This window comes from Podarcis pityusensis, assembly GCF_964106645.2.
Source record: "Podarcis pityusensis genome assembly, chromosome: 11".
In the NCBI taxonomy this organism is placed as follows: Eukaryota; Metazoa; Chordata; class Lepidosauria; order Squamata; family Lacertidae; genus Podarcis; species Podarcis pityusensis.
The window spans coordinates 19,274,568-19,289,343 of NC_138036.1; the positions used below are offsets into that span (position 1 = coordinate 19,274,568).

Genomic DNA, 14,776 nt, shown 5'->3' on the forward strand with positions numbered 1-14,776 from the left:
TCGGCAAGTCCTAGTCTCTGTGGTTTAACTCACAGCGCCACCCGCGTCCCGGCATTAAAATAGGATTGGACAAATTCATGGAGGATAAAGCTACCAATGGCCACTAGCCGTGATAGTTATGCTCTGTCTTCATGATTGGAGGCAGTAAATGCTTCTGAATACCAGTTGCTCGGAAGCACAAGAGGTATTCTGGTTCAGTGTTTCCCATCTGAGTGGTCACTGTGAGAACAAGATGTTGGTCCAGCAGGCTCTGCTTACGTTTTTTATGACTGCAAGTGGCACGCAGGTTCCACAGAGTGCAAAACTGGTGGTGGCAAAACGAGTCAGAAATCCTCACCCCGCGATCTGATGCAGCGCGGTAGTTCTCATGCTCTTACGGCCTCCGTCTGCAGCCGAGCCAGGATTTGTTCGGCGCAATCTATTCACCAGACTCTGCTGGCTCGCTGGTTTGCAGACATCCAGGGGCCCGTTAATCAGTGCATTCATTAAGCTGCATTTAATTGCCCGGCAAAGATGCATCCTGTTCTACACAGAACATAGTAGCTCTTTCTGTTTACATGGAAATCGAAAGGATGCATTAATTTGGGGGTTATGAAATATTCAAAGACCATTCTTTAAAACAAAATAAGAAATGTCAGAGTATAAGAAGAGCCAGCTGGATCAGGCCAGCGGCCCATATACTGTGGCGGGGAGTTCCATAGTTTAATTACGTGCTGGGTACTTTTTTTAATTCATCCCGAATCTTCCAACATTCAGATTTCATTGGATGTACAGTACACAAGTTCTAGCATTATAAGTGAGGGAGAAGAAGTTTTCTCTGCCCATTTTCTTCATGCCATGCATGTTACTTTCCTTTTCTCTAAACTAAAAAGTCCCAAGTAGTGCAATCTTTCCTCAAAGGGGAGTTGCTTCTTCCTGTTGATCATTTTCACTGCTCTTTTCTGCAGCAATGTGTATTTATTTAGTAAAGCAAAACACAGGAACTGGGAAGCTCTTAAAACGGAATTGTTATAAATCTAGTGTCGGCAGTTATTCTGAAAAAGCTGCTCCGTTTTTTGGCAGAGTTTTTATTTATTTACTAACAGTATTTCTATGCCATTTCTATACGGCCTAGGACCCTCGTACCTATGGGACCGCCTCTCCTGGTATGTCCCACAGAGGAACTTACGGTCTTCAAACAAAAACATGCTGAAGGTCCCAGGTCACAGAGAGGTTAGGCTGGCCTCAACCAGAGCCAGGGCTTTCTCAGCCGCAGCTCCAATCTGGTGGAACGCTCTGTCACAAGAGACTAGGGCCCTGAGGGACTTGACATCTTTCCGCAGGGCCTGCAAGACAGAGCTGTTCCACCAGGCCTTTGGTCAGGGCACAGCCTGACTCCCTTTGGCAATCTTCACAGAACTTTAGCCTAATGGTTGCCATCAATTTGATTTGAATTAATTTTATAATGAAATGATTTTAGAATGTTGTACTATTTTATTGTTGTTAGCCGCCCTGAGCCTGGCTTCAGCTGGGGAGGGCGGGATATAAATAAAATTTATTATTGTTATTGTTATTATTATTATTATTATCCTCATAGTTTTCCCAGACCCCCGTAAGCAAGCCCTCCACCTCACAGGAAGGCAATTTGGGGGCTCCTGACTTTGCACAATTTCCACCTTTGTGCGTGGACCCCCGGAACCGAACCCTCGCAAAAGTGGTGGGTCTACTGTACACCTTTAATTGTTCAGTGCGTGCAAAGCCTGGCTTGGCTCTTCGACGGCTTGTAAGGCATTCCAGCTAAACGGGTCTGGGCGCCCTTAGCACTTTCGGCTACTTCAGATCATGCTCTGCACCTCTTCTTCACCCACTCAAATTGTGATTCCCTAGAGTGGTTGCTGACAACACACACCTAATATGTAAAGCAGGAGGTCCCTATGAGTCTGAGGAAGAGGCCACTGAGGAGTCTAATAGTATATAATTGGGGGGACGGAATGGATGTCGAAAAGGCAACTTGTACACGAAGAAATACGGCTTTTCATTTGAGGCCTTTGTGTGTGTGGCTCAGCTGAAAGGAGAAATGGTCTCCTTGTTGCCCGTATCATCTCATCCTCCGAAGAAGTATTTGATAGCTCCTCTGTGGTGTATTTCCTTATCAGGTTTCGCAAAAGCTACCTAGCTCCATCGCAGCAGCTTCTGGTAGTGACAGAATGTTATCAGATCATGTGAGGTTCAGCTGGGGCTGTTATTGAAGCTGACATCTGCAGTGCCTGGTTCTTCCTGGAAAGCGAGGCTCTGATTGCAGGCTGTGTTCAATAAACTACGTACTTGAAAGGTCATTCAAGTAGCAGGGTGAGAATTTCTTGCTTCACAGAAACTGTCGCTGTTGCGTGCGCCCATTTCAGTGGCCCTCCCGTAGGTGGCAAGGATTCCTTATGGTCTTTATTTGTATTGGAGGCGGCTACCCGTCCCTCTTGAGACTCGCTGGAGAACAACAGAGAGTGCAAAAGAAAACAAGAATTCCCTTGCTGGCTTGGAGCAAAGTTCCGTCACATCCAGAATTCCAGGCTTGGGTTTTGTTTTGGTTTTTTGAAGCAGCCAAGCTGATGCTTCTGGGCACGTTTGCAAGCTGGACATTAAGGTGAGAGCTGCCTGGTGTTTGTCTCCAGTATCTAGTACTCAAGAGATAAACTGCTTCTGACTATGGAGGTTCATTTATCTATCATACCAAATAGCCTCTAAGAGATCTATCCCCCCTTTGAATTCGTTGAATCCTTTTTTTTAAGCCATCATAGAATAAGTAAAGGGTAAAGGGACCCCTGACCATTAGGTCCAATCATGACCGACTCTGGGGTTGTGGCGCTCATCTCTCTTTATTGGCCAAGGGAACCGGCGTACAGCTTCCGGGTCATGTGGGCAGCATGACTAAGCCGCTTCTGGCGAACCAGAGCAGCGCACGGAAACGCCGTTTACCTTCCCGCCGGAGCGGTACCTATTTATCTACTTGCACTTTGATGTGCTTTCGAACTGCTATGTTGGCAGGAGCAGGGACCGAGCAAGGGGAGCTCACCCCGTCACAGGGATTCTGATCGGCATGTCCCAGGCTCTGTGGTTTAACCCACAGCACCACCCGTGTCCCTGATCATCATAGAATAGAAACATTGTAGAATTGTAGAATTAGAAGGGACCCCGTAGGGTTGTTTAGTGCCGCTTCGAAAATGGGGCCCGAACCCACAGCCCTGAGATTAAGAGTCTCATGCTCTACTGTCTGAGCTATTCCAACAACCCATCAAAGGGCTTTAAAAGGCTCTTTGGGGATTCCTTAAGATACTTGTGTGCAGAAATAAGACATAGACGTGTCATAGAGTTGGAAGGGATCCCAAGGGTCATCTAGTCCAACCCCCTGCAATGCAGGAATCGTCTGCCCAATGTGGGCAAATGCTTCTGGATTGGTTAAACACCACCTGACTTGCTTGGTCATCAGCTGTAGTGCACAAGATCACTCGTGTAAAAAAAGAGAGAGAGAGAGAAATGGGACTGCAGTTGACTATCAAGGGTAATTAGTAAGTAATCCAGTGATTAAGAGTGATATAGATGGGGGCAGAGTTGTCATATATCTCAGTATCAACATTAGGCGCATGGGGTTTGGCCAGCTCCCAAAATCTATGAATAGAATCTATAAATAGAAGGATAAAGCAACAGAACACTTAGCTCTCATCCAGAACTAATGAAAGTCTTCTCTTTCTCCATGCCCAGTCTTTCATCTGAAATTGCATTGTGTGAACGACTGAATGCTTTGTCAGGGGGGGGGTGGAATCGATGTGAACCACTTACTAGTAGGAGCAGTTCTGGCTTGTGGAATAGAAGTGTCACTGGGCATGAGAAGACCCTGTTCACACCTAAACTGGTGTTTGGGCAAACCTCGAGCCTGATGATGCCCCCTTTTTGTATCCTGTTTTGTTTTCAGTCCTGTCAGCACTCACCAATGGAGTTTGCTGTTGTAGAGTTTAAAATACCCTATGAGGTATGAGCAACCCTATGTAGAAGACACGTGCAATGTCCACTACATACAGAAGCAAGAAATCAATTTAGAAAACCTTTGTTCATGAAGGAAATAAATTTAACCAAAGCTGGGAGAGGTTGAAATGGCTGCTGAGCGATGCCGATGACTTTGTAACTTAGAAAATAGCTCTCCATGCCTTGGCAGCTAGGAAAATAGGGCAAAAGAACTGGCGGTAAATTGCAAAGGGGATTTGTGGATTTAATTTGTACATTTTATATGAGATCTGCCTTTTATTCTATGCAACGAAGAATATTAGTAGATCTGGATGTGGTTTTACAGTATATTTAGTGCCTGTTGAATGTATTAGATGTTTTAGGCTACTGCAGTAAAAGTTTATGATGATGTAGAGTTATTTAATTGTAAGGGACCAAAGGCGTGCCTCATCCTTATCTCTGCCTGAAGACAGAACTACTCACTCATCAGTCTTCACTAGGGATGGGCAATTGGTCGCCATAGCATCTGATGTGAAGGACCCATGCGCTCCCACAAGAGACAAAGAGGTTCTTTAGAAATGCCCCAGTAGGAACAGCCATTGATGTTCCCTGCCAGAGAACATTCTCCCCTCCTCCTGCAGCTCTGCTGCTCCTCCTGTGTGAGAGCCAAGAGACAACCAAAAGGCAGGCAAGGAAGAAATTCTGGTGGACCTCTAGTTATGGTTCATATTGCGGGAGGAAAGGTCTTGAAGAGAGCTAACCCTGGGCTTTAACTAGTGCAGGAGTGAGTCACTGTGCAAAACCAAGGTTGCTGAGCCTTCAGCCTTTGCTCAAGACCAAACAGGACCCTTTCAAAAGAGGGGTGGGTGAGTACTGGCTGGTTGATTGGCAAGCGATGGCAGCAGCTAGGAGGAGCCTGGCAGGATCATTCTTGGGTGGGCAGCTCTCTCTCCCAAGATGGTCCTAGCGCTGTTTTGGGTGAGAAGGAAAAGAGGGCCTGCAGCAAAGAGGAACCAGGAGCCAAACCTATTAGCTGGCTTTGGTCAGCTGTGGCACTAACTCTGTACCATAGCTGTCAACGTTTCCCTTTTTTTAAAGGGAAATTCCCTTATTGCGAATAGGATTCCTCGCAAGAAAAGGGAAAAGTTGACAGCTATGCTCTGTACCATCATGGGGGGCTTTTGCCTGGCTAGAATGTGTCACTGAAGATACAAGTCTCATCCATTGCTCCACCCACTTTCGTCTCTGGTCCTGCCCACCACTAACAAATGGCCCCTGGAAGCCTTCTCCATAAAGGAAGGTGGATCTCTGGGATGATGATGATGATGATGATGATCCTCATTCTTGCCTCATATGGACAAAGCATTTCCAGTAGGCTCCACTCCAGCTTTTGCCTGGGCACTGGCATTTTCATTTCTTTATTTCGTGGGTTGGCAGCCCTGCACCGAGATTGTGCGTCTTAAGTGAGACTTCAAGCTTTGCTTCTTTGGGTTTTAGCTGTGCCCCTGGCTGGAGTCCAGCCCAGGCCCGGCGCCAGTCCCAGGCACAGCTGAGCTGCTTTGGCCCAGCCAGTACTCAGACGCGCCTAGGGTGTAAATAAACCCTTTCCCTGACAGGCCCAAGGATCTCTGCAGCCTCTCCCGGAGAAAAATAATAATATTCTGGAGCCCATTCCTTGTTTTATTATGTAGATCCTTTTAACACACAAGCCAATTTTCCCCTTTAGGGGAACGAGCCTTTCCTAAAAGGGAGGTAGCATAAAATATGGTGCGCTGACCAAAAGAGGGCCAGGGTTCCTACACCTTTAAACAGAATTGCAAACCAGAAAAAGTACGAGATGGGTAAGGCAAAGGAAAGAAGATGGGGTGTTGTTTTAAAATCAAAACAATGACTTGTGTGGCTTATTCCAAGGATTCTACCAATTCCCTAGTAAGGTACAAGGAACTATTAAGCTTTCAAGAAGTGTAGCACAGTGCCTCAAGTTGCTTCCAGACAACCTGTTTATTGAGCATTTATCCTGATTTGTTTGCAGAGAGGTCAATCAATTTATCACATGCCTTGAGACACACATGTCTCAAGGCGATGTACGTAATGCAACAAAAACAGCACAGAAAATAGCAACAGATACATTTTAAAACAGTACAAAGTAGACACCCCTGGCAGAGACCCCTGCATCCAGCTGGGAAGTCCGGTCAAGAAAAATGTCCTCAATTGTTTGTTTGAGAGCCTGTCGTATCTCGACAGGAATGCTGTTCCGCAGTACAGGGAAAGCCACACTTTAAAAGCCCAGCTCCAAGTTACTGTGGTTAGACAGTGTTGTACCAAGCAAATGTTAATCAACACTTTCCAGTGCATTTCTTCCTCACTTTTCTTAGTGCAGAAAGTCCAGTTTTGGTGGGGAGAGAGAGTGGGTTTGTTGCACAAGAACACTAATCAGCTGTAATTGCACCACTCGAACTTGCTGGTAGGCGATCGGGTCCCGTTCAAAAATGACAACGGTCTAGAAGCACCCTAGAATGGAACTTCATGTTGTCTTGGCAGACCCAGGTCTGCTGAGATCACGAATGTGCGGCTGTCGGTAGGGGGCCATTGTAGAAGAAAGTCCGTGAGCAGGATGGAATGAGTGCTTAATGCCTGCTGATTCTAAAAAATTCCTCCAAAGGCTGTTCATCGCCCTGGCCAGGCTTACCTCTGGAATTAGAGTCCAGCTTGGTAGTGCTGTGCTGTGAGCTTTCTGCAGATTGGGGGGGGGGGGGGGGAGGAATCATGATGTTAGGTGACCTAAGCATCTGGCTGGCCGTCTTTCAGTCTGCTCAAAAAAGGGGTCATCCTATTTATAATGCAGCGAGGTTGGTGCCACTGTTCTTTGAAACGGTATCATGAGAGGCATCCCATAGATTCTCTAAAAATAACAGTGTGATTGGCTTGCTAATGCACTGATCTTTGCCACTCGAGTAATCTTGAATTTGCCCCCTTTCTTCGTCTGCACTGGGTTCACAGAATAAAAAGAGCACCTTGGCTGCAATCGCAGCCGCTGAAACTCAGGAGATATCTTGCACTACATTCCGGAGCATGTGGACTGACTCAGAAGTAAGTTCTACTGAGTTCTGTTGGGATTGCTCCCAATAGAATTGCAGCCTTAACGTATTTTTATTTTTCCTAAAGTTATGCTCAGCAGAACCCATTTGATAATTCAGAAGCTGTTATGGATAGTTTCTAGGGAACACCATAAAAGTCACCCATTGCATTAAGACTCGCATCTCCTCCAGACAACCTGCTTATTGCACATTCCTCTGCTTGCACAGAACTTATGCAGAGGTTGGATTATATTTGGTCTTTGCTGATTATTTGTTCCAATTTGTTTGCAGGGAGGTCATACCACAATGAGCATTCCTCCTGATTTGCTTGTGGAGTGTTCATCGGCTCATCCTGCACTTTCAGTACATTTCCCCATTGCTTTCCTAACTGGAAAAAGTCAATTTCTTTTCTTTTCAAGTGGATTTGTTGCATTAGGGCAACAGAGCCCTTTAATCTGCTTCAACTGTGCAAACTTAACTTTCCTGGCATGTGCTTAAATCTCTCCCACTAAATATTGACGATCTGGAAGCACCCTTAAAGTACAGTGTTCCAGCACTGCAAACTATACCTGTTAAAATTGCCTTTTTTTACATAGCTTTTAAAGATGCATGAGCCTTGACCTCTTTTTCACATGATCAACCTAGGGAGAGCCTGGATCAGAATTGGGGGGGGGTGAGGTTTTATTTAATCATTATTTAACATCTTGCAGAACATACCACAAACCCCGACTGCCACTGGTTTGGAGGGGTCCATTTATCATCCATTTGTTCTGTTTTAATGCACCATGAAGCAGATTCCTTAATCCATCGGTAACTATAAACCTCCCTTCGTGTTCCTTTGTCTCATCCTTGCTTTGCTCTCAAAACATATGCGTGTATAAAGGCTATGTAGAAATGTGTCCCTATGATGAGATGCTTGACAAACTGCATTTGCTTTTTAAAAAGGAATCTTTGTATGTTTGAGAAGGAAAGAGAGATGACTTGCAGCACATTCCTAATGGCCAAGCTATGCTTTGGCTATGCTGTTGAAATGGACCAGCTTTTCCTAACCTGGTGCCCTCCAGATATTACGGACTACAACTTCCCATCAGCTGCAGCCAGCATAGTCAGTGCTCAAGGGATGATGGGACTTGTAGTTCAGCCACATCTGGAAGCCACCAGGGTAGGGAAGGCTAAATTGGGTCAGTATGTACTCCTCATTTTAGAAGTTATCCATTATGTGACCATAATCGCCGTCTAAACGCTAGCCAGGAATTCAGTATATGCAGCGAGGTCCAGAACACTTTGATTTTGAATGCAAAAAAAGAATAGGAAAAAAGTTTTGTGCATCTGTTTTAAGCATAGCTGAGCTTGATCTAATGAGGAGAATTCTGACATTGCTGGCATTTAGCCACTTACCATTGGCCTCTGCTGTCAGCTGTGGGAGAGGAATAGCTGTGAGGCCTGAGGGCTTTTGCAACTGTGGAAGTTTGTGGAGGGATTTAATTCCTTCCAGCTGGCGAAGAGTTCTGTCTCGTTTCCATTGGGCAAGGGAAAGCCTTCAAGATCAGTCCCATTATGTGGAAATCTGTGTGCATTTCATTTTTCAAGGGCAAGAACTGAGACACGCTTTCTTCTGTTTTCTTTTTTGCTGTTGCAAGTCTTGCCTTGAGTTGTTTGGGGAGAATGCATAAATATATTTGCAAAGGACAGCACAAAAGTCTTTTCCCTCGGGAAAAAAGTGCAAAATAGAATAAGTTCTTAGCCCTTCTTTTACACTATATAATAGTGAATACCCAAAAACATTATTCATGACTTTATTTGGACTAGCTTATGACTTTACGCTCACTCTCGTACAAATTGTCAATTTCACTGTACCTACAGTTGTACACTCTGGAAATTTTCTGGATCGACGGTTGCCATGCATTGTCCATGTGACTGCCCTTGAAGGCAATTTGGAAGCTTCAGCTAATGCAGACCATAGTTGCTAGAACAGTAAAGCCAGATGGGATCACATAATACTGATTCTGAAAGATGTAGCTTGACTGCCCATTCAGCTCCCAATCCCAATTCAAGGTGGTGGAACTTAAATGGGTTGGGACCAAAATACCTGAAGGACTGCCTCTCCCTATCCTAATCTGCCTGTGTCTTAAGAGCTTCAGGGAAGGTTTTTCTCCAAGTCTCATTGCCATGAGGAGTTTTTTTCCATGGCAAAGAGGGACAGAGCCTTCTCTGCAGTGTCACCCCATCTGTGGAATGCTCTACAAAGGGACTGTAACGGTTGCATTCACCTTGTTTTTATATGGTTCTTTGCTGACCTTTTTTCACGGGCATTATATTCCATTTTAATGTTGTTGTTTATTATTACTATGTTGTACACTAAGTGATTTTTAAAAAATAAAGTGTTACGTGGTTTATAAATGCTTATAAATAAATAAATTGTAAGAAGAATTAAAACGTTGCTAAAGTCTATTGATTTCACCAGGAAAGATTTAGGCACATGTTGGGTATTCTCTCTGATATCAGCGGGACATAAAAATGCTTAATTTTTGCTGGATCATATCCACTCTATTCTTATTCTCTGAAATCGGCTAGACTGACGCCGTATATCTGTACTGGTTTAATACTCCCCTTCCACCCCTTGCCAGGAAACAATAGTTATATGGGTAGGGCAGGTGGATCGCTAATGGAATCAGGTCCATCTTCACCCAGCTACAATCCCTGGACTTCTTTGTTGATGGTTATACCATTATTAAACAGATATAGCTCATGGAAATTGTTCATTGCCTGCAGTAATTCCTGGCCCAGTAGTCTCCCTCCAAGAGTGGGATTTACTGTCTTGTACAGTGTATAATAGGCAGTAATATTTTACAAGGCAATAACGTTTATTATAGTCTCCTCCTCAACTCCATCCAGCCACCCAGTAAACTAGGAGACGGGTGAAACAGAATTTTACATCTTACAAGTGGTTAATGTAATGAGCTTGACATTATTGTCTCTTTTCACAGTTGTGGAATCCAGAGGCATGGATCTTCGTCTCTTGCTGTTTATTCTGGCACTGGTGTCTGCGAGCGATTCCTCCTCCTCGGACGAGGGTGAGTGTTGGTGAAGAAAAGCTTTTGATGCACTGTTGCTGAGCTCTGTGTGATGTACTTGACACTAGATACTTGCTCACCATAGTTTTCATGCTAGGGCTACTGTTTTTACCTTGCTTGGTTCAATGATTTTACACTGAACCGTACTTCAGAGAGCACTTCTCCTCATATGAACCTGAACTTATTGGTTGAGGTCATCATCAAGGGACACGCCCAGTGTCCCCTAGAGGACAGGAATTGGAAACCATCTGCAGCTGAGGATTAGGCCTTTTCAGTTGTGACTCCAGGGTTACGGACTGACCTTAAAGATTGTGTACTTCCCTGCCTGTCTTTTAAGTGATTTTGTAAAGCTCACTTATCGGTAAAGCCTGGTGGCATTAAGACCTACTAGTTGTTTTGTTTTCATTTTTGTGCTTTTCATTTTGAGAGCTAAGGTGATGTTTCTGGTAATGATAGCATTGTTGCTTGTATATATCAAGTTCTGATATATTGTGAGGGGACTGCCTTATCCTCTAATCCAACTTTTCCCTAACCAAAAGCTTCTTTTCAGCACAGGAATTCTTTCTTCTTTTAATGGGTAGCCAGACTGCAAAAGGGGGAGTTAAGGGAGGAAATGGGCAGTTCAAAAATTCAAGTCATGGTGATGTAATAAGTGATAACATTGTGAAAAGTGCTTCCCTGCAGACTCCATTGCTACCCTCCACAGAGTGGTACAATTTGAGTATACGTTTTACAAACAGTAGCTGTGGAGATGCGTTAAATACATGTATCTGTGTGTGACATTTAGTTGGGACTTTGGTTGACTAAAATGGAATATATTTGTGGAATAGGTAACTTTCTTCCTTACAGTTCCTAGATTCAGGGTTTTTGGGCAAAATTGGGGCCATGATCTCCTGGGGACTATTTCCAGAGGAGTAGCCATATTGTAGTGCTATCATAAGTAAGTTCCACTGTTTCGAGCAGAACTTACTTTTGAGTAAACACGTTGAGGATTACCTGAGAGTGAGTGGGACATACTTTTGATCAAGATTTCTACTCTTAGTGCTTCAAAGCACGTTGCTCCTCCCAAATAATCCTGGGAAACGTATTTTACCCGTTCTAGAGCTACAATTCCCAGCACCCTTAACAAACTGTAGCGCCCAGAAATTCATTGGGAGTGGTAGGGGTGAACAAAGTGGGGGGCAGAGGGGGTGGCTCTCCCTGGGTGCCACTCTGGGGTGGTGGTGTGTGTGACAAGATGGCCCCTGCCTCTCCCCAGCTGTAGAGCGGCCGAGGGCACGCACAGTCCGTTCAAGATCCTCGAGAGCCTAAGAGGTTTGGGGAATTAGGAAAAACAGATAAATAATTTCTCTCCAAGGGAGGTACAATCCTGAAAGTGCTCGATGCTGAGAGGTCTGGAGAGGGGAGTATTAGGTGGAGTTTATTTGCGTACAACTAACTAGAATGGGTTTCCGCATATCGAGTTGCCCGAAAGAGTACTTGTGTCTTGTCTGATTTATAAAGCTGCATGCTAATTTTTGTTTTTTAACGTGGGGGCTGTGTTTGCCAGGCAGCTGGAATGCCTCTCGAGTGCCAAAACTGTGGAGAGGCCTCTTAGATGTGGAACCAAGCAAAGGAGCACAGTCTATTTGTTCCAGTATGCTTCACTGAAAGGAAGATATTTTCCGGCCTGTCTTGCGTGGGACGTTTTTTAAACTATTCTTAACATTGTTCACATGTGTTTTAAGAATGGATGAACAGTACTTTTCAGATCGCTTAATGCTCTTTAGGGGCTAAAAAGGCTGGGGGGGGGGGAAACCCCTTTTATCAACCTTCGCAGGAATTTGCCCAAACCAAGGAGCTGTAGGGAATCTTTTGCTACTGTTGTTAGCATAGCTGCGGTTTTTAATGGGCACTAAAAAGAAATAGGCATTGCACCTTTTTGTTTCCCTCCTTCTGTTGCAAATAGTAAAATTCGAGTTGTTCGCAAGGAAAGAAAGGGCGGGAATGCTCCACACGTTTGCTCCAGATTCAGAGCCATATTCTGTGGCCTCGGGGCATTGGGGGTGGGGGTGGGGACAAACCTGAATTCTACTAAGATATTTATCTGAACCGCTCTCAACTCTGTGTCACATTTATGCAATAGATAAGAGGCCAGCCTGAAGCCAAAGTGCTACAAGAAGCACAGGCAGTGGGGCGCTTAGACAAAAGCAAAACCTGAAATACTTTGTCCAGTTCTGGGTGCCACAATTTAAGAAGGATATTGACAAGCTGGAGGGCAAAGGAGGGCAACCAAGATGATCAAGTGACTGGAAACTAAACCCTATGAGGAACAATTGAAGGAGCTGGGTTATGTGTAGCCTGGAAATAGGAGACTTGAGAAGAGATATGATAGCCATCTTCGAAACTTAAGGGCTGTCACGTGGAGGATGGAATAAGGTTGTTTTCTTCTGCTTTGGAGGGTAGGACTCGAGCCAATGGCTTCAAGTCACAAGAAAGGAGATTCTGACTAAACGTCAGGAGGAACTTTCTGACAATAAGAGCTGATCAACAGTGGAACGGACTCCCTTGGGAGGTTGTGGTCTCCTTCATGGGAGGTTTCTAAGCAGAGATTGGATGGCCATCTATGATGGATGCTTTAGCTGAGATTCCTGCAGTGCAGGACAGTTGAATCAGATGGCCCTTGGGGTCTCTTCCAACTTAGCAATTCTGTTATTCTAAGAGAGCCAATGGGAAAGCCCATAGTACAGAGGTAGAGGGGCCACTTTACACACCGGATGTCTCAAGTTCATTCCCCACCATCTTCCCATTTTGCCACTTGAGGTGAAATGGGATGTGCCACCGTGCCCTCCTTCCCTGCTGAAGCATCATGTACCTAGGTTGCGTGGTGGCGACTTCTGGCAAGATCTTGCTGAAATCTCATGAGCCCTGTTTTCCTCCTTCACATGATGGTAAGACTCGGAACATCTGAAAAGGGATTTTGCCTGAACTTAATCAGTTTATCCGGTTTGTATAAGAAACCAGTATGGTATCAGCTCAGGGACGCGGGTGGCGCTGTGGGTAAATCCTCAGTGCCTAGGACTTGCCGATCGCATGGTCGGCGGTTCGAATCCCTGCGACAGGGTGAGCTCCCGTCGTTCGGTCCCAGCTCCTGCCCACCTAGCAGTTCGAAAGCACTCTTAAGTGCAAGTAGATAAATAGGTACCGCTTTATAGCGGGAAGGTAAACGGCGTTTCTGTGTGCTGCGCTGGTGCTGGCTCGCCAGAGCAGCTTCGTCACGCTGGCCACGTGACCCGGAAGTGTCTGCAGACAGCGCTGGCCCCCGGCATCTTAAGTGAGATGGGCGCACAACCCTAGAGTTGGACACGACTGGCCCGTATGGGCAGGGGTACCTTTACCTTTTATGGTATCAGCTCAGAGTTAGAAACCTACAGGGTAATTTCGTGTAGGTTTCAGAGGGGGAATCCCAGAGGGAAAGTGGGGGGGGGGGGGGGAGAGAGAGAACCAAAACTGAAAGAGTCAGAGGTAGGCTTCCATAAGGGAGCAGGTCAAACATCTATCAAGAGTGAACTGTCAAGGTGGCCAGTTGGGCAGAGGCGAAGAGATAGATTGAAAGAAAAAGGAGTGACAAAATGGAGAGAAAAATGAGAGGCAGTAACCCTGCTCTCGACAAAATAATGTTTTCTGTCCCTGCATTTAAGGCAGGGGAAATAAGAGCTTGGGAATGAGTTGCAGCTCATGGAACTATATGCAAGCAAGGATAGGCCCTTTTGAAACATGATCTCTTGCCAGGGGAAGAAGCTGGACACATCCTCTTTTGTTTTGCTTCTGTAATAAACTTTGGTCCATTTAAAACCTCTGTTGCGCTGCCCTTGGGAGAGTAATAATTCATCACTCTGGAGGAGAAATGTTTTGCAAGAGCGCATGATAAAGGGAAGAGCACATGATAAAGGAAAACAAAGCAGCATTTGGACAAGATGATCCGTGCAAAAAAAATAGCTTTTGGTGTGCTACATCTCCACAAATCATTATCTGCTATAGGTTTCCTCCCCTCCTACTGCAAACCTGACTTTGCTGCCATAACAATCTATCTCTTAGATTTGTGATGAAACTATGCAGCTGCCTTAAAGGCTCAGTGGTAGAGCACGTGATTTGCAGGCTATAGACTCCACAAGTTCAATCATTGGCGTCTCCAGGTAGCACTGGGCAAAAGGCCTTGTCTGAAAGCCTGGAGAGCTGCTGTCTAGTCAGTGGAAACAATACTGAGCTTGGTAGGCCAGTATTCTGACTTGGTGCAAGACAGCTTCTCTTTGCTGTTGTGTTTCTCAGCACTAGCTGTTTGAAGACAAGTCAGGACTTGACAACTAGCCATGCTGTGCCTCCACAATTGGAGGCAGTAATGTTTCTGAACACCAGTTGTTGGGAACCACAGGAGGGGATAAGTGTTCTTCTGATTGAGTCCTGCTTGCAGGCTTGCCACAGGTTTCTGGTTGGGCACAGTGAGCACAGAATGCTGGCCTAGAGGGGCCACTGTCTTGATCCATCAGGCTCTTAGGTTCTAGTGGCTTCCTTCTTCTCCTCCTAGTGCTCCTCTATGACTGTTTCTTCAAGGTCTAATAGAGATTACTTGCTTAGAATTCCATCCATGACACTGGGCTGCCAAGGGCTCACATT

General features: G+C 45.3%; 1 protein-coding gene across 3 annotated transcripts in view; it reads left to right on the forward strand.

The window, feature by feature from the left end:
* The window catches only part of GHR (growth hormone receptor), a 112,706-nt gene that overhangs the window by 46,522 nt on the left and 51,408 nt on the right, over positions 1 to 14,776 (forward strand). For 2 of the 3 annotated variants that reach the window (XM_080972583.1, XM_080972584.1), the window contains exon 2: positions 10,037 to 10,123. In XM_080972583.1, coding sequence (XP_080828709.1) covers positions 10,054 to 10,123 — 70 coding nt within the window. In that variant the 5' untranslated portion in view covers positions 10,037 to 10,053. Of the gene's footprint in view, positions 1 to 2,385; positions 2,618 to 10,036; positions 10,124 to 14,776 lie in introns of those variants that run through there. The other variant, XM_080972585.1, reaches the window with a different exon arrangement.